The sequence below is a fragment of the Schistocerca americana genome, chromosome 4 (genome assembly GCF_021461395.2).
Source record: "Schistocerca americana isolate TAMUIC-IGC-003095 chromosome 4, iqSchAmer2.1, whole genome shotgun sequence".
NCBI lineage: Eukaryota > Metazoa > Arthropoda > Insecta > Orthoptera > Acrididae > Schistocerca > Schistocerca americana.
The window spans coordinates 734,937,375-734,957,684 of NC_060122.1; the positions used below are offsets into that span (position 1 = coordinate 734,937,375).

The 20,310-nt window shown below is 41.7% G+C and overlaps 1 protein-coding gene across 1 annotated transcript in view; it reads right to left on the reverse strand.

Annotated features, from left to right (window-relative positions):
• The window catches only part of LOC124613759 (odorant receptor Or2-like), a 98,086-nt gene extending 79,974 nt beyond the window's left edge, over nt 1-18,112 (reverse strand). The window contains exons 1-2 of the mRNA XM_047142476.1: nt 18,091-18,112; nt 1,183-1,496 (exon numbers count right to left, since the gene is read on the reverse strand). Coding sequence (XP_046998432.1) covers nt 1,183-1,496; nt 18,091-18,112 — 336 coding nt within the window. The remainder of the gene's footprint in view (nt 1-1,182; nt 1,497-18,090) is intronic.
• Nucleotides 18,113-20,310: the final 2,198 nt, after the last annotated feature.

Consider the following 20,310-nt stretch of genomic DNA (forward strand, 5'->3'; position numbering starts at 1 on the left):
GAATATCAGACCAGCTGTGTGGCTGGATTGAAGAGTTTTTAACAAACAGAACACAGCATGTTGTTCTCAATGGTGAGACGTCTACAGACGTTAAAGTAACCTCTGGCGTGCCACGGGGGAGTATTATGGGACCATTGCTTTTCACAATATACATAAATGACCTAGTAGATAGTGTCGGAAATTCCATGCGGCTTTTCGCGGATGATGCTGTAGTATACAGAGAAGTTGCAGCATTAGAAAATTGTAGCGGAATGTAGGAAAATCTGCAGCGGATAGGCACTTGGTGCAGGGAGTGGCAACTGACCCTTAACATAGACAAATGTAATGTATTGCGGATACATAGAAAGAAGGATCCTTTATGTATGATTATATAATAGCGGAACAAACACTAGTAGCAGTTACTTCTGTAAAATATCTGGGAGTATGCTTGCGGAACGATTTGAAGTGGAATGATCATATAAAATTAATTATTGGTAAGGCGGGTACCAGGTGGAGATTCATTGGGAGAGTCCTTAGAAAATGTAGTCCATCAACAAAGGAGGTGGCTTACAAAACACTCGTTCGACTTATACTTGAGTATTACTCATCAGTGTGGGATCCGTACCAGATCGGGTTGACGGAGGAGATAGAGAAGATTCAAAGAAGAGCGACGCGTTTCGACACAGGGTTATCTGGTAGGCGTGATAGAGTTACGGAGATGTTTAGCAAACTCAAATGGCAGACTCTGCAAGAGAGGCGCTCTGCACCGCGGTGTAGCTTGCTGTCCAGGTTTCGAGAGGGTGCGTTTCTGGATGAGGTATCGATATATTGCTTCCCCCTACTTATACCTCCCGAGGAGATCACTAATGTAGAATCAGAGAGATTCGAGCTCGCACGGAGGCTTTCAGGCAGTCGTTCTTCCCGCGAACCAAACGCGACTGGAACAGAAAAGGGAGGTAATAACAGTGGCACGCCACACACCGTTGGGTGGCTTGCGGAGTATAAATGTAGATGTAGATGTAGATGTAGTCTATGTTAATCCTATGTACACGGACTGTTGTTTCGATAAGCTCTCGAATCATCTTTCAAGACAAAAGACGTGCACGACATTTTTAAAATATCGTAGAAAATTCACATATTAGGACAGTGTAGTCTTATGAACTTGTAGACAATGATACACAGACGGCAGTCCATAGTACTTACCTCCATGCAGCGGTCAAGCTCCTCGATGAGTTTGTTGGTTAATGGGCGCATCTTGAGCAAGACAATAAACTTGAAGGTGGACATGGCGTAGGTGAAAGTGACGCAGGCGTTGGTGGTGACGCTGAGGATGTCTCCCCAGAAGTGCAGCATGGCGGACAGCTGGCTGGCCAGGAACACCACCACCGAGAGCACCACGAGGCCAGAGTAGGCTCCGTAGCCGTACACCAGCGACGCCTTCCCGCCAGTCGGCGCCCACACGCCGGCCACGCGGAGCGCCTTCTGCTGCAGCCGCAGGTCTGTCACAGCAGGCCGCCCTGCGGAGGAGCACAAACGGCAGCTCGGGAAAAAAGTGATTTACGGATAAACTACTTTCCAGCTAGTAATAGTGTTTTGATTGAACACCCAAAGATTTGAAGATAATTTTAGCTCCCCTCACGTACAAAAACCACTGCTCTCGTAAATTTTGCGACTGATCGCTAAGTGCGGGGTACGGTGCTTATATATATATATATATATATATATATATATATATATATATATATATATATATATATACAGGGTGAGTCACCTAACATTACCGCTGGATGTATTTCGTAAACCACATCAAATACTGACGAATCGATTCCACAGACCGAACGTGAGGAGAGGGGCTAGTGTAATTGGTTAATACAAACCATAAAAAAATGCACAGAAGTATGTTTTTGACGCAAACCTACGTTTTTTTTTTTTTTAAATGGAACCCCGTTAGTTTTGTTAGCACATCTGAACATATAAACAAATACGTAATCAGTGCCGTTTCTTGGATTGTAAAATGTTAATTACATCCGGAGATATTGTAACCTAAAGTTGACGCTTGAGCACCACTCCTCCGCTGTTCGATCGTGTGTATCGGAGAGCACCGAATTACGTAGCGATTCCAAAGGGAACGGTGATGGACCTTAGGTACAGAAGACACTGGAACAGTACATTACGTCCACATGCTAACACCTTTTTATTGGTCTTTCTCACTGACGCACATGTACATTACCATGACGGGTGAGGTGCACGTACACACGTGGTTTCCGTTTTCAATTGCGGAGTGGAATAGGGTATGCCCCGACATGTCAGGCCAATAGACGTTCAATGTGGTGGCCATCATTTGCTGCACACAATTGCAATCTCTGGCGTAATGAATGTCGTACACGCCGCAGTACATCTGGTGTAATGTCGCCCCAGGCTGCCACAATACGTTGTTTCATATCCTCTGGGGTTGTAGGCACATCACGGTACACATTCTCCTTTAACGTACCCCATAGTCCAGAGGTGTAAGATCAGGAGAACGGGCTGGCCAATTTATGCGCCCTCCACGTCCTATGAAACGCCCTTCGAACGTATACCTCACCCCTCACGGTAATGTACATGTGCGTCAGTGAAAAGGACCAATAAAAAGGTGTTAGCATGTGGACGTAATGTGCTGTTCCAGTCTCTTCTGTACCTAAGGTCCATCACCGTTCCCTTTGGAATCCCTACGTAATTCGGTGCTCTCCGATACACACGCTCGAACAGCGGAGGAGTGGTGCTCAAGCGTCAACTTTAGGTTACAATATCTCCGGATGTAATTAACATTTTACAATGCAACAAACGGCACTGATTACGTATTTGTTTCAAATATATGTTCAGATGTGCTAACAAACCTAAGGGGGTCCCATTTAAAAAAACGTAGGTTTGTGTTAAAAAACATACTTCCGTGCATTTTTTTTATGGTTTGTATTGACCAATTACACTAGCCCCTCTCCTCACGTTCGGTCTGCGGAATCGAGTCGTCAGTATTTGATGTGGTTTACGAAATATATCCAGCGGTAATGTTAGGTGACTCACCCTGTATATATATATATATGTCAATTTCCCGCCATGTCGTTGTTCCGCCGGAAGTCGCGATTGGCGTTCTTGAAAGCCTAGGCATCCAGGAAATAGTCAGGACCTCAAAAATGGCCGAGATGTTGAGGGCAAGTGCGGAGTACACGTGGAGAGCCGCGATTATCGAAAGTCTTCGTGCTGGGCGTTCGCCCATTAAAATAGTTCGCTTCTTCGAGTACCCGAGATCGACTGTTTACGATATTGTGACCAAGTATAATGCTTCGGAGAAGTCTGGGGTTTACGTCCTCGTTGTTGTGTCCACTGAGGGCGATATCATGCCGCTACATTTCTTTGAAAAGGGACAAATTGTCACAACAGAAGTTTATCTGCAAGTTTTGACGAATTTCGTGAAACCGTGGATGGTAACTCGGGGAGACAATATGTATTTCAACAGTACGGTGCACCGGCTCATAAGAGCCATTTAGTTCAAAACTGGCTCTCGGATAATGTTGGCATGTTTTGGTCAAAGGAGCTCTGGCCCCCGAATAGCCCCGAATAGAACCATCATAACGTCGTATCACTACGCACGGCTATCGAAGCAGCATTCGCGAATATGGACAGCGCTGTTTTAAAGAGTGCTTGCGATCGCTTCAGGACAAGATTGGAGACGGTCACTGCGGCTGAAGGGGATTACATCGAGTAATCTTACTCTTGACAGACACCTTTACTTATACACAAAAGGATTTTCAATTTCATTTCTATTTTTCTTTTAAAAAGAGTTCCATTTATCCAGATTTAAGAACCGCACCCTGCACACAATAGCGAAAAAGCCCATACGATCCAATAATGGAAATCGTTAACAAAGCTGTGAATATCAGTTATATGTTAAACTGCTTAATCTACATGTAACCAGCACAATTATTCTTTTTCTTTCTGAAGCTACTGTTTCTAGATATATTTGTCGTTGATTACTAAGGACTATTCAAAGATATCCAGTTTATAATTTACACTAACCAAGCAACGCAAAAAAGATACAAATCCTTACCCGGATTCGACTTATCAAGCCGCTCCTGACGTTACGACTCATTACGGGAGTACACACTGGAATACGGGCTTATCTCCGTGTGATATCTCTCAAGCTTCCATTTTTTTGGTACCTTGCTTTTTATATATATTTATTACCATTCAACACTAACGTTTCAATTATTTTTCCTACATAGTACCATCATTGTAATAACGATACATATAGTTCATAAAGAGTTGTTAATGAATTTTTTGTGGATTTTACGAGACGTTTTAAACGCATGGCAATGTCCGTAAAGTATAGAAATCTGCCCTGTCTGCTAATCAGAACTCGAGTCCCAACAGCGACTTGAACTAACTTTAACGTCCCATAATTTATTGACAATAAATTCGCTTGGAACAAGAATGCTACAAAACTGCTGAAGCACTTAGATACATTTTACACTATACCTTGCATAAGTGAGAACTATACCTTGCATAAGTAACATTAAAAATAAATAACGCTGCTCTACTTTGATTACTTCCATACTGCAACATCACGCAGTATCAGGTTCTTAAAAGACTCCTCAAAGGAGTCTCAAGTTTTTCCATTTAAAACAGATTCGTGCAAATGCTACTTGATCTGCATTCAGGAACGACCTGCGGAAACCACTCAAAAGAATTTTGTACAGAATCATACGCTTTGTGATCAAAAGTATCCGAACATCTGGCTGAAAACGACCTACAAGTTCGAGGTGCCCTCCATCGGTAATGCTGGAATTCAATTGATGTTGGCTCACCCTCAGCCTTGATGACAGAATCCACTCTCGCAGTCATACGTTCAATCAGGTGTTGGAAGGTTTGTTGGGGAGTGGCAGCCCATTCTTCACGGAGGCACGCAGCAAGGAGAGGTATCGATGTCGGTCGGTAAGGCATGTCACGAAGTCGGTGTTCCAAAACATCCCGAAAGTGTTGTATAGGATTCAGGTCAGGACTCTGTGGAGGCCAGTCCATTACAGGGATGTTATTGACGTGCAACCATTCCGCCATAGTTCGTGCATTATCAACAGGTGCTCGATCGAGCTGAACGATGCAATCGCCATCCCCGAATTTTTCTTCAACAGTGGGAATCAAAAAGGTGCTTACTGCATCAATGTAGGCCTGTGCTGTGATAGTTCAGCGCAATACAACAAGGGGTGCAAGCCCCCTCCATGAAAAACACGACCACACCGTAACACCACCGACTCCGAATTTTACTGTTGACTCTACACACGCCGGCAGATGATGTTCAGCAGGCATCCGCCATACTCACACTGTGCTATCGGATCGCCACATTGTGTGCCGTGATTCGTCACTCCACACAATGTTTTTCCACTGCTCAATCGTCACTCCTTACACCAAGCGAGACGTCGTTTGGCATTTACCAACGTGATGTGTGGCTTATGAGCAGCCGTTCGACCGCGAAATCCAACTTTTTTCACCTCCCACCTAATTGTCAAAGTACAGTGGATCCTGATACAGTTTCGAATTCCTGTGTGATGATCTGGCTTGGATGTCTCCCTATTACACATTACGATCCTCTTCAACTGTCGGCGGTCTCTGTCAGTCAACAGACGAGATCGGCCTGTAGGCTTTTGTGCTGTACGTGTCCCTTCACGTTTCCACTTCTCTATCACATCGGAAACAGTGGACGTAGGGATGTTTACGAGTGTGGAAATCTCGCGAACAGACGTATGACACATGTGACACCCAATCACCTGACCACGTTCGAAGACCGTGAGTTCAGCGGAGCGCCCCATTCTGCTCTCTCACGATGTCGAATGACTACTGAGGTTGCTGATAAGTACCTGGCAGTAGCTAGCAGCACAATGCACCTAATATGAAAAACGTATGTTTTTGGTGGTGTCTGGATAATTTTGATCACATAGTGTATGTCCCTATCACCAATTACCAGATCACTCCAAAGAGTCAATATGAACAACAACAGGAATGAATATCTGGGTAGATGTCTCCCTATTACACATTACGATCCTTTTTCTGTGCTACTCAAAGGGTCAGTCGCAGAGAAAAATGTATTTTCAGTTACTTATGAATGAGCATAAAAACTGAAGATACAACAGAAGAAGCGTACTAAACAGATTGTGAGGATTTATTGGTAATTAATCCCTTCCACGTCAATAATGAATTTCTTACGAAACTAATTTACCTACATATTACTTGACGTTTAACAAAATCTGTTCAGAGTTTTTATGCTGATACTATCAAAATACTGGTCAGCCCAATCACCGCCCATATTATTTTACGAATATATAAATGACATTTCCACCAAATGGCAAAAGAAAATCGAAGATTCCTACTAACCAAGATGTACTATTATTAACTTAGCCCTTTTTGCAGAGGAGCAGGTTATACTCATGGACACTGAAGACAGCCTTCAACGGGCTGTGTGGTCCTCACATTTAATGGCAAATATTATCTACCCATATCAGAAAGAAAGTAAAAGTTATGCCATTTTGTGAAAAATAACATATTGGAGCTGATATGTTAACAGAGAAAAACTTAGACTGGAAAGAAAACATAGTAAATGTTGTTGGGAAGACGAACCAAAGACTGCGATTAATTGGCAACACACTCAGAAGATGCAAAAAATCTATTAAAGAGACTGTCTACACTACGTCTGTCCGTCCTCTTTTGGAGTACTGCTTAGCGATGTGGGATCCTTAGCAGACAGGATTAGCGGAGTACATCAAAAAAGTTACAGTAAGAGCAGCACGTTTTGTATTATCGAGAAATAAGGGAGAGGGTGTCACGGACATGATACAGGATTTGGGGTGGATATCATTAAAACAAAGACTTTTATCCTTGCGGCGGGATCTTTTCACGAAATTTCAATCACCAATTTTTTCCTCTGAACGCGGATATATTTTGTTGACGCCGATCTACGTAGAGAGAAACTACCATCTTAATAAAATAGGGAAATCAGACTCGCACGGAAAGATATAGTTTTTCGATTCTTCCGCGTGCTGTTCAAGAGTGGAATAATAGGGAATTATTGTAAAGGTGATTCGATGAACCCTCTGCCAGGCACTTAAGTGTGATCTGCAGAGTATCCATGTTGATTTTGATTTAGATGTGGATGTAGATGTAGAGAGTAATATATTGGAACAAGTGCATGTTTTCAACTACCTGGGCTGTGATATCTTTAGTTCTTACGTTAATGATCCCGAAAAAAATACACGTGTTAAGTACGATTAACAGAATGCTCTTTAACTCTGCTGGAGAGTTAAAGTGAAGTGAACTGAACATCTTCAATTCGCATGAAGTATTGTATATTTCGAGAATAACTGTCTTATTTTCTGTTTTCGACTCCGTGTCACCTTCCAATATCTTAAGTGTGCCAGTACTGTTCGGGTTAGCAAACTGGACTTCATAAATTAAATAGCTGGCGGGTCCTGAATAAGTGCTACAATTCGAAGCAATCTCAGTGAGATAGACGCAATATCGGCCGAGCAAACTTCGTTCAGGCCCGTTACTACCGCTCGTGTTGTATTGCCCACCCGCATTTCGTTACAAAACCTGTTAATAACATATAAAAAGTATGTCATTAGCATGAAATAATAAAATATTACACAATGTGGGAAATAAATGTAGTGGATGCTGTTGTTGAAACGCACTTACATAAACATACACGTCTTAGCCGTACAAGGCCAGGTAGAGGAGGATGAAGAGGAAACTAACAGGTGAATTTTGCTAGACAAAAGACGAATATTAATTTTACAAAGATGATCCTCTCACTCACTCTGTTCTTCCGAAGTTAAACTGATACCATTTCTTTTCTTATTATTCTACAATCAGATTATTATATCTGTTCAAACAAGAAATAAATTTCCTTTAAACAAGAAAAATAAGACTAAACGTTATTTTGTCTATATAGCTCCTGAGTAAAACCAGAGTAGAGAGAGTACTTCAGTTTTGCAACAACATGACTGTATCTTTACTGCCCTCTGAATCCGAAATGCGGACACTTACAAGGAAACATTTCCAGAGAATCGAAGCGGTAGCAATGAGACTTCTATGATCTTCCGTAGAATACAAATTAGAAAATTGTTACAAGAACAGTGAGATAAGAGAAGAGCTGCATGTTCTAGGAATAGTTTGAAACATACAACGACACAGAAGGAAAGCTATGATCATCTGCTACGCGCAGATCGAAGCATGATACCAAGGAAAACCTGTGAGTTCAGTCTGAGTGGTAGAAGAAGAATACGAAGATCACGAAGAAGATAATGCGATCAGCTTCAAATTGCTTGGTTCCGGAACAGGCAAACACGTCTGACGCGGAAATGTACGTAATGATGATTATGATGATCTTTATTAATAACACCAGTGCTGCATTTGTCTTCACTACATCTGAAACAATATCATACAATCAGTAAGAGAGGCTGATGTAATCCCTTTTCTATTGACATAGCCTAGGTACAACCATTTACGAATTATCCATTTAAATACATTTATAGCTTTATAATTGGACAGTAGTGATTCAGTTGCTAAATGAAATACTTTTCTGACTTGCCATTAACACATACTTGCGCAAACGTCACCTAAGCTCTGTGAAATCTACATTAGGTTTAACGATATTAATTTCAAATTCTGTTCTTATAGCGTTTTACAGATCCATGAGGTTTTTCAAATTGGTGTGTGGAGTTATCTATGTACATACTCTAATATAACGTTTCAGATAAAATTATTTAAATACTTTTATTTCTCTGATAACCTACAGAATGTCGGTGTTTGTATAACACATTACAGGCAATGTCCATCATAGCTTCTATAAATGTCTCTTTTAAAAAGTTCATCAGTTTTAAGCTGATTTTTGAAAAGTCTCACTGCCACTAATTAACAGTTGAGTTAAGAATAACGCATATCGAAGTGAGAGACAATTACAGCTTCATCTCATTCTGTCCGATTTGTTTAATATGCCACGTGATTGTTCTTTTTATTTATTCTCTTCCATTTCAGACAGTTAGCTATCAGATGTGAGTCGCTGTTCGCCCCGGGGTTTCAATGCGGCGTAGAATTTTCTTTTTAAATGTTCGTTGAACTTTCGGTTACGCTTGTGAGATTCAACTCACTAAACCATGACAGCAATGTTATAATGGAATAATAGTTTCCGAATCGTCTTCCCGAACCTGGTGGAGTGATCATGCAACACTGTAATATCAGCTCAGTGTGCCTCATCGGCCGAATACAAGTCAGTCTATTGGATGCCACTTTGGCGCTTTGTGTCTCTTTAACCGTTAGCAGTTATCCTCCAGGAGAAGGGGGACCTACGGATCAACGTGGAATCTGACCCAAGCTTCGCACCTGGTGACTCCCCACATCGTTGAGTGGTGGAGGCCGGAATAAAGGCGGAGTGAAAATTTCCGTGGTCCTACAAGAATGCGATCAATCTCGGTTTGCGGGCGCATAGTTTACCACTAGGCTACCACGCCCGACTTTCCCAACACCGAATCACTGTTGAAGGACTTGCCTAATTCATGGACTAGAATACAGAAATATTTCTCACAGTCGCCTTGTGAGATAGACAATGAACGTATAAATTTTTGTAATTATTACAACATTTTCTGATCGCGAATGTTTGTTTATCCAATTATCGGTTTCAGTCACTGTGATCATCTTCAGATTGATCTGTCTTAACAAAATAAGCAAATAAAATACGAGGGCCGTTCAGAAAGTAACCTCCGGTTGATTTAAAAAAATACACCAAGTTAAATAAAAATATTTTAATATATACATCTTACAACTACATCTTTGCACTATTTTTCTACATAGTCTCCATAGCGATTGAGGCACTTATCGTATCTCTTCACAAGCTTTGAAATTCCTTCTGCATAAAAATCACCCGCTTGTGCCTGGAGCCAGCCTGTGACCGCATCTTTGAGCTCTTCGTCGTCATCAAACCGCTGTGACCCGAGCCATTTCTTCAAATGCATGAAGAGGTGATAATCACTTGGCGCCAGGTCTGGGCTGTAAGGTGGATGGTTGATAAAGTCCCACTTGAAGGACTCAAGAAGGGCCGTTGTTCTGCGAGCAGAGTGAGGACGGGCGTTATCGTGCAAAAAAACGATACCGGAAGTCAGCATACCACGGCGTTTGTTCTGTATAGCCCGTCGTAACTTTTTTATTGTTTCACAGTACACGTCTTGATTAATGGTCGTACCACGTTCCATGAATTCAGCCAACAACACCCCTTTGGCATCCCAAAACACCGTTGCCATCAGTTTTCTGGCAGAAAAATCTTGCGAGGCTTTTCTTGGTTTGGTAGGCGAATTAGAATGTGCCCACATCTTTGATTGTTCTTTTGTCTCAGGGTTCACGTACTTAATCCAGGTTTCGTCACCGGTCACGATTCTGTTTAACAATGGTTCTCCTTCGTCCTCATAACGTGACAGAAAGTCTAATGCAGAGGCCATTCTTTGAGTTTTGTGGTGGTCGGTAAGAATTTTGGGCACCCATCGTGCACAGAACTTACGGTAACCCAATCTTGCTGTCACTATCTCGCACAAGAGAGTCTTAGAAATCTGTGGAAAACCAGTAGACAACTCCGACATTGAGAAACGTCGATTTTCACGAACTTTTGCATCAACTGTCTGAACGAGTTCGTCAGTCACCAATGATGGTCTACCACTCCTCTCTTCATCATGAACGTTTTCTCGTCCACTTTTAAATAAACGTACCCATTCACGGACAACTCCTTCACTCATAACTCTTGGTCCGTACACGGCACAAAGCTCACGATGAATAGCTGCTGCAGAATATCCTTTGGCTGTAAAAAACCTTATGACAGCACGCACTTCACATTTGGCGAGGTTTTCTATTGCAGCACACATTTCAAACTGCCACAAAAACTAAACTAGCGCAGGTACGAAGTTCACTCGACCACGGCTTGATGCCGACTGACCTGTTGAGTGCGTGAACGCACAGATGGCGTCGCTACTCCCCCCACAACCCGCACTGTGACCAATCGGAGGTTACTTTCTGAACCGCCCTCGTATATAGCCATAAGGGGCATTGGCACATAGAATAAAAACAAAATAAGACATGTAATGTCAGGTCGTTGTGTCGCTGGCGGTGATAGGACATTACGGGTCATTAGTGTTTGCCACCTTATTCTGCTGAACCTGAACCTCTTGGTCGAGTGGTGTAACACGTGTAAAATTCAAGTAGATCCACAGAAAAGCGAAGCCACCATCTCTGATGGCACCACTTGCCGTATCCGTGGTCCAGACTTACGCCTCTCCGTCTGCAAGACTGGCGCTCCGCCTCGCCTTCCTCATCTGTCTGGCCGAGCGGTTCTAGGCGCTTCAGTCCGGAACCGCGCGACTGCCACGGTCGCAGGTTCGAATCCTGCCTCGGGCATGGATGTGTGTGATGTTCTTAGGTTACTTAGGTTTATGTAGTTCTATGTTCTAGGGGACTGATGACCTCAGATGTTAAGTCCCATAGTGCTCAGAGCCATTTGAACCTCATCTGTCTACCCTTCCGAACTTGCATCCTGTACCAAGTATTCCACTCCCCTCGCCTTCCTACCCACTAATCACCAGGCCAGGTACGCTGCTGCATTGCTAGATCCTTATTCCGCCTTCCATGCAGCTTCATGCTCTACTCATCCTCTACCGCCAGAATTTCAACCAGCTCCCTCTCCCCAACAATGAAATCCGTCCCGACATATACCTCTCTTTCCACCCAGCACCACACAATCCCTCCATTTTGATATTCTCCCATCCTCTACCTTCCTGACTTTCAATCGTTACCTGTGGTTCTATAGGGCTCCATAGCCACATTCATCATTGCACCTTCATCATGGCAATTATTTTCATTACCAGCACCACTAATGCACGATGACATCATTCACATTCATCAGTGACTGCATTTAACTGTAATATAAAAATAAATCGTCAAGCAAGTTTTAAAAACCATCACTATCTTCCATCCACGTGTTTTTTGCAAAACGTTGTTTATTGTCATCTATCTGTAGGTAAAAATTGCAGATATCGTCCACCAATGTGTTTTTTACAAAAATCATCTGCTATTGTTATATTTCTTACATACTTTTAATCATATTTTTAATATATGTAACTTTTACTGAAGAGCTGTTTTCATCCACTGACAGTTCGCTTCCATTGTGAGGAATTAAAGTAACAATAAAGAAAAAAAGAGTAAAGCGTTTAGCTCTAGCCCTCGACGGAAAATTAAGACGGAATTCACACCTCCTCCCCCCCACCCCCCACCCCCCCCATCAAATAGCGGCTAATGAAGGAATAAATCATCCGTACGAGACAGCGACCATTGTGAATACTTTGTAAACAAAGATGTCAAGATAGCTAATATATTTTTTTGTTTATTACGCCGGTTCGGCTACTGCCATCATCCAAACCAAATCTTAGCACTTGCAAAACTGTTGACGTCACGATTTCTGATTAGTTTTTGATGCTGACACTGAACCTTGTTTCGGAAATTCTAAGTTTTCACCCGATGACGGCAACAGCCGAAACGGCGTATTAAGTAAATACACATAGTAAGCGATCTAGACAGTTTTATTCACAAAATACAACACAAAGCCCGAAGCTGACTAAAATGCCAACTGCCTGCATCTGGAGTCTACATTCTTCTACTGTTATCATCTATAAATCCTTCATCTGCCCCAGCCTACGCCAACACTGCCTGGCTCTGCCTCTCCTAAAGGCTACAAATCCGTTGACTTCCTGGAAAGACGTGGACTCCGCTTCGCCTTTGCAACCAACAGCCTTCCCCGTTTCGCATCCTACGCCAATTCATGAATTACCCACCCCTTCTTCTCTTCTTGAAATACAATCGGATTCGATAGGTTTGTCCGCAGCTCGTGGTCGTGCGGTAGCGTTCTCGCTTCCCGCGCCCGGGTTTCCGGGTTCGATTCCCGGCGGGGTCAGGGATTTTCTCTGCCTCGTGATGACTGGGTGTTGTGTGATGTCCTTAGGTTAGTTAGGTTTAAGTAGTTCTAAGTTCTAGGGGACTGATGACCTCAGATGTTAAGTCCCATAGTGCTCAGAGCCATTCAATAGGTTGATGCAAAAGTCAGTTCCAGCGCCAAAAATCCGATCACTAACCCGCAGTCCAGGTACCTTGCTGCGTCACTATATCCATATCCCACATTCCATGCACCTTCATGACTTATCCATCCTCCCCCAACGGAACTTCAGCCAACTCCCACAACCCACTTCATACAATTCTTCCACTTATCTCCCTCCCCCGTTCTCTCTCTCCTCCCCCCCCCCCCCCCCCCCCGAGTGACTTTTAGTCGCTACTTGCGGTTCCACAAGCCCCTATAGTTTTACGCACTATTCCACCTCCACCATGGCCATCGTCATTTTCGTGCCCGACGAGCATCACCATCATACAATAGTAGCATTAGTTTCCTAAGCGATTATATTTTAACTATAACATAAAATCATCTAAAAAAATTAAAAACTGTTAAAAAACGTCCACCTAAGTGTATTTTACGCATCATTTATTTCCACCTGCTCGTTGTCTATTTTACAACTTCTATTAAAAATGTAAAACCCTTGTCTGAACGATTTCAGCAACTGCCATCCCGCCCCTGCGTACAGAACAGAAATAACATTAAAAAAAGATATGTCGGCACTTCGCTAGGATATGTAAACAGAGAGAGGGTAGCGTTTCCGAAGCGTCTCGCTCATGCTGCGATCTTATGCGGCAAGGTAATCACGTGGACTTTATTGTACCCTGTGATAATGTTATTTCTCGCCAAGGTAAAATAACATTAACTAATTAAGGAGCCGAAGAGGAGGGAGGAAGGTAGTAATGTTAATCCATTGATAATACTTAGGTTTCGTTGAACGTATATTTAATCATTCGCAGGTACGAGGTGCGCCACGGAAGCTAATTTGATACGCTGGCACCATTACATTTACATCTACATCTGTATTCTGTGAATTGTTGTGTTGTGTGAAGCAGAACTATTTTTTATTTTTCCGTGGAATAGGACTCAACCGCGCTCCATTCACAGATTGTGTGCTCCTGTGTGAGTCGGTGCGTGCCTTCATTTACTTGCATGATATTTGCTTAATGGCCATGTATGATGTTGCTCCTGCCATGAAAGAAGGCTCTTGAAGTTTCACGAACTGTATCTCTAGATAAAATTTTTGAACGTTCCTGTTACGTTGTCTCACTAGTCAAAAAAACCTTCATTCGATAAGCATTCTTTGTATGCGCTAGACGTCCCTTGTGTGAAGACCTGGTTTCATACACTTTAGTAGTATTCAAGGATTTGCTGCACAAGTAATTTGCATACAGTCCCTTCTGTAGGTAAACTGCTATAACCCAGTCCCTAGCAATCAACTGTAGCTTATAATTTTCCTTAGCGACAAGTTAGCGTATGCGGTCTTTTCACTTCATACACAACATACGCTGCTATTCTCAAATTCAAATGGCTCTGAGTACTATGGGACTTAATATCTTAGGTCATCAGTCCCCTAGAACATCGAACTTCTTAAACCTAACTAACCAAAGGACATCACACATATCCATGCCCGAGACAGAATTCGAGCCTGCGACCGTAGCAGTCGCGCGGTTCCGTACTGAAGTGCCCAGAACCGCTCAGCCAACGCGACCGGCCGCTATTCTCAGATACACTATGTGATCAGAAGTATTCGGACCCCTGGCTGAAAATGACTTACAAGTTCGTGGTGCCCTCCATCGGTAATGCTGGAATTCAGTATGATGTTGGCTCACCAGTAGCCTTTATGACAGCTTCTACTCTCGCAGTCATACGTTCAATCAGGTGCTAGAAGGTTTGTTGTGGAGTGTCAGCCCATTCTTCACGGAGTGCTGAGGAGAGGTATCGATGTCGGTCGGTGAGGCCTGGCATGAAGTCGGTGTTCCAAAACATCCCAAAGGTTTTCTATGGGGTTCAGGTCAGGACGCTGTGCAGGCCAGACCATTACAGGGATGTTATTGTCGTGTAACCACTCTGCCACAGGCCGTGCATTATGAACAGGTGCTCGATCGGTTTCAAAAATGTAATCGCCATCCCCGAATTGCTCTTCAACAGTGGGAAGCAAGAAGGTGTTTAAAACATCAATGTAGGCCTGTGCTGTGATAAAACCAGGCAAAAAACGAGGGGTACAATCCCCCTCCATGAAAAACGCGACCACACCATAACACTACCGCCTCCGAATTTTACTCTTGGAACTGCACACGCTGGAAGACGACGTTCACCAGGCATTCGCGATACCGACACCCTGCAATCAGATCGCCACATTGTGTACCGTGATTCATCACTCCACACAACGTTATCCCACTATTCAATCGTCCAATGTTTACTCTCCTTACACCAAGGGAGGTATCATTTGGCATCTACCGGCGTAATGTGTGGCTCATCAGTAGCCGCTCGACCACGAAATCAAACCTTTCTCACCTCCCGAGTAACTGTCTTAGTACTTGCAGTGGATCCTGATGCATTTAGGAATTCCTGTGTGATGGTCTAGATAGATGTCTACTTATTACACATTACGACCCTCTTCAACTGTCTGCGTTCTCTGTCTGTCAACAGACGAGGTCGGCCTGTGCGCTTTAGTACTGTACGTGTCCCTTCACATTTCCACTTCTCTATCACATCGGAGACAGTGGACCTAGGGATGTTTAGGTGTGTGGAAATGTCGCATACAAACGTACGACACAAGTGACATCCAATCACCAGACCACGTTCGAAGTCCCTGAGTTCCGCGGAGCGCCCCATTCTGCTCTCTCAAGATGTTTAATAACTACTGAGGTCGCTGAAACGGAGTACCTGGCAGTAGGTGGCAGCGCAATGCATCTAATATGAAAAACGTATGTTTTTGGTGGTGTCCGGATACTTTTGATCACATAGTGTAGTTGAATGATTGACTTGTGACTCAATAATGCCACACGCAAAGCGTAATGCACTTTTACATGTTGCAAAGTACACTACACTAAGGGCTAGTTGCCTTTGTTTCCACCAGGTCGAGACTTACTGGATATTGCTGGGCATTTTAATGAATATTATTTCCTCTCAGACTACTGCATTATTTGCGAAACCTCTGAAAGTGTAACTAACAAAATGTGATATACACTCCGCGGAGAATATATATTTGAAACATACACTTATTTTAGCTTTATTTCTTCTAGTCAGTCTTCAATTCTAAAGCCCAGTAAGAAGATCAGGGAAGAATATTTACAAGCAAATAGTTATGACGTAATGATATTTGCATAACTTTAGTTTGCCCAGCTTGAGGTTGGAAGAATATTAGTCAAATGTATTACAGAATAATAGTCCAGATTCATAACATAATAATTTAACAAGATACGTAACTAAAAATTGGCAACTAAAGAGGCTTTCTCATTCCCCTTTCACACTTTAATGCAATTTTGGTCTTTTCGATCAGTGGGCGACGTCCTACCGACAAGCACCTGCATTACTAGACTACGAAAACATTCAGTCTCTAGGGATCTACCTGCTGAAGATACAAAAACTCCTCTTCTTCACCTTGGATATGTGAAGGAAACCGTATAGACTGTTTTTGCTTTACTATCTTCTTGAAGAGCCTTACGAAAGTTGTGATTCTGTTGCTGTACAATTAATATGATTCTAGGACATTTCAAATCTCAGAGAAACAACGAACTTCTCCTCTTCAAAAGAAGGTGAATGATTCACGTCTAATCTCAAAAGAAATCCATTCTATAAATTTAACTGTCACCTATTCCCCTCTGACTATATCCGCGTGCCTTTCCTTCGTAATTATTTCTTGGTAAACAATATTTCTTACACTGTGGTCCAGCATGTGCAAATGCCGAATGTACTGAAGTTCTTTACTACTGATATTATCTTTTATTTTAATATGTTACCTTTACCATTATCAGACTATCCGTTTACATGATTGCTTTCATAATGATAACACATCATAGAAAATGTTTTCAGTGTAGTCTGGAACCGCGCGACCGCTTCGGTCGCAGGTTCTAATGCTGCCTCGGGCATGGATGTGTGTGATGTCCTTAGGTTAGTTAGGTTTAAATAGTTCTAAGTTCTAGGAGACTAATGACCTCAGATGTTAAGTCCCATAGTGCTCAGAGCCATTTGAGCCATTTGTTTTCAGTGAGTTTTCCTTATTTCTTTTCTAGCTGTGCTGGTTATTCTGCAAATTTCGAAAACTATTATTATTAATATATTTGTAGCTATTCTGATAATTCCTGGTTTACAATAACTAGTATGGGCAAGAAACGACGAGCTCTAAAAACCATATTCTGTGCGTCAAGTTCCTCGTTGTGTTTAAGAATGATTCTGAAAGCGCTATACCGATCAAGCTGAATATAAAATATACTAATACAGGTAGATTATTGTAAGGAAATGATTGATCTCTTCCCAGGAAAGTTAATGACTCGTATTAAATATCTGTATGAACGAAAATAAGACGCTCTTAAAAATTACTACAAAAAGACGAGGGTATACTATTGTGCAGAGGTTGTTGGATGTTCAACTGAAAGGCTATTTTATTTGTGTATTCGGCAGTAAACATATTTCAGGAAAAGTCTTGAGTCTTCTTGAGGGATTCCAGAAACTTAATGAGATAAGGTGGAGCAGTAAAGACACACATCTCTCAAATTTAAATCCTCTGACGCACAATAAAATATGAACTTGTTTCTTTCGTTAAGTTTCGCTGTTCTTTAAAGAGCGACCTTCCAAATACAGAAATTGTTTTCATCTTGTCTCACAAATTTCCGTTAAATTATACTATGAAAGGCTATTGCAGCTGCGATTTCTTTTTTCTTTTCTGATGCGCAGAAATGTAACAAATATTATATGAATATATGAAATCTACAGTACTTACATTGTCATCCCATTCGGTTTACATAGATTAACTCTCCCCTTATGTAAGCTTATATACGCATTAATTTAAGGTATTTAACTTCCAAAACAATGCCCCGTCACACCTGGAGTTCCGAATTGAAAATTTCTTTTAAAGTTTTGAGATTACCTAAAACTTAAAATTTTACCTGCTCCTGGGAGCTTCGACATGACGAAGTTCACTGTTCGCGCTCCCTTGTAGCAATGACAACTCCTTAGAAAATGCTCCTAAAAATCCCAGAAGCCGAACCATTTATCATTCCCTTTGCTGTCGTGACCTCTAGCCGATACGTCAGTATTAACGCGCTTTTGGCTTCCTGTGTTTCGTACTCAGCTATAATGAAAAATTAACCCTAGTGCACACGAAATCTGTTCCAGATTTTCGTCTGACCGAAGAAGGAATTTTCTTGTAGGTCAGCTCAAGTTGTTACTTCCTATTCCTTTTGCTGGAAAAACTTACCACCTGAAAGAGCAAGAAGAGAGATTCTGCATTTTTTATTTTGATCTTGAGTAATTAGAAACTCCGCGCCCTGACCCTTAGAGATGTACTTCCTGGTTGAAACAGAACGAATTCAGAAGTTACTTGGCGACTGATACTTTCTCTAAGCACGAAAACGATATTGTATTGTCGTTACTTAACACTTTTAAAGTAGGGAGTAATTTATTTACAAAAGAATAATGTTCTAAGCTTGAACAGCCATTACTCTATTGAAGCACGTGTGTGACTACATAATTTTAAGATTAATAATTAAAGTAATCCATAACACTACTTTTTTCTCTAGCGCAGTTTCAAACATTAAAAATTGTTAACCCCCTTCACTGAGAAGTAAACACCCCCGTGGCTCACAAACAAATCCTTACTTTATTTCTTCACAGTGCTTTTCATACCTCATGATTTCGCTTTCTCTAGTGGGTAGCGTTTAAACATAGCTATGCCAAAAGCTCATAATGACGTTAATTTTTAAATCGCACTTCAATCTGAATGTGATTCACGTGGCTCACAAAGGTTTATTCCTGAAAATATTTTTCTTAGGAGGGCGTTCTTTTACCACTACACTGTCTGATATGTGAAGTCTCGTAAACGTTTACTCCCTGAACAAAATGAACAAAGAAAGTCACAGATAACCCTGGTCAACTTAAAAGTAGAATTTTCTGTGAAGCAGGAAGACTATAGCTAAATTTAGTTATCTAAATGGCTACCTTCAAACTTTCAAACAGAGTCACAGTGTACTTATTTTATTCAGAAGTTACAATGTATCCACAATTCTTCTGAAGTAACAAATTGACGCCAGAATGCCTTCAACTGAAGATTCATTTTCCAAACACGATTCTGAATTGTTTTTTGTCGAAGTAGTATAGCATCAAATCTGCGGGTAACGTACACTCCTTTTCATACGCTGAGCGTCATTCAAAATGTGAAATTTTATTGTAAATTCTCATAAGTAACCTTAATCAGTCGGCCGGAAATTCCCAAACGATCATATTTAAGAATATTTACCAAATAATAATGAAAGCTGCGTACTGGTACAGATACTGCACGAATTTGCTTTAATTTAGTTTTTAGTTGGGCTGTAGTTATCGTTTTCGGATGAAAAAATGTTTTATGTCAGTCCACACATGTTCTAATCTATAAAAGTTCTACAAACTCAGTGACCTGGACCAATTCAGTTAAATACTACCAAAAATTGTTGGTTTCAACAAGTTTATAAATTTGGACATAACTCACGGTCGCCAACAACCGAGACGACAAACAAAATAATAAAGAAACTTTGTCATTTTTCATCATCCAATTATTGTAACCTGTTAGAGCTTGTAATATCGAAACTGCAAGTCTCGGAACGGGATGTACAGAAATAATAACCGCCGGGGATGCAACTGTCTGCTTACACCTACAAGTACAGTTCAAACATCTTTCCAGTACACATCAAATTTGTATATCGCAAATACTGAATGAGTGACATTTAAGCGTAGTAAATTGAAGCTGTCGTCAGCCATATCAAGCCACATCAATTTATGAAATCTTTACCAAATCAGTTTTTCTAAGTTTCTGTAGTTGTAATTGCCAATTGTAACAACAGCGAGTGAGAGAAACTGATTTGGTATTGTTTTCGCTAGTTAATACGTTGTTTGACGATACAGAAAGCTTTAGTTTACTGCATGACAATATATCTCTTTCACTATATATAGTTTCGTGTGTTTTTTCATTCACAATGTAGAAAATATACCGAGCGAGGTGGCGCAGTGGTTAGCACAGCCGGCCGAAGTGGCCGTGCGGTTAAAGGCGCTGCAGTCTGGAACCGCAAGACCGCTACGGTCGCAGGTTCGAATCCTGCCTCGGGCATGGATGTTTGTGATGTCCTTAGGTTAGT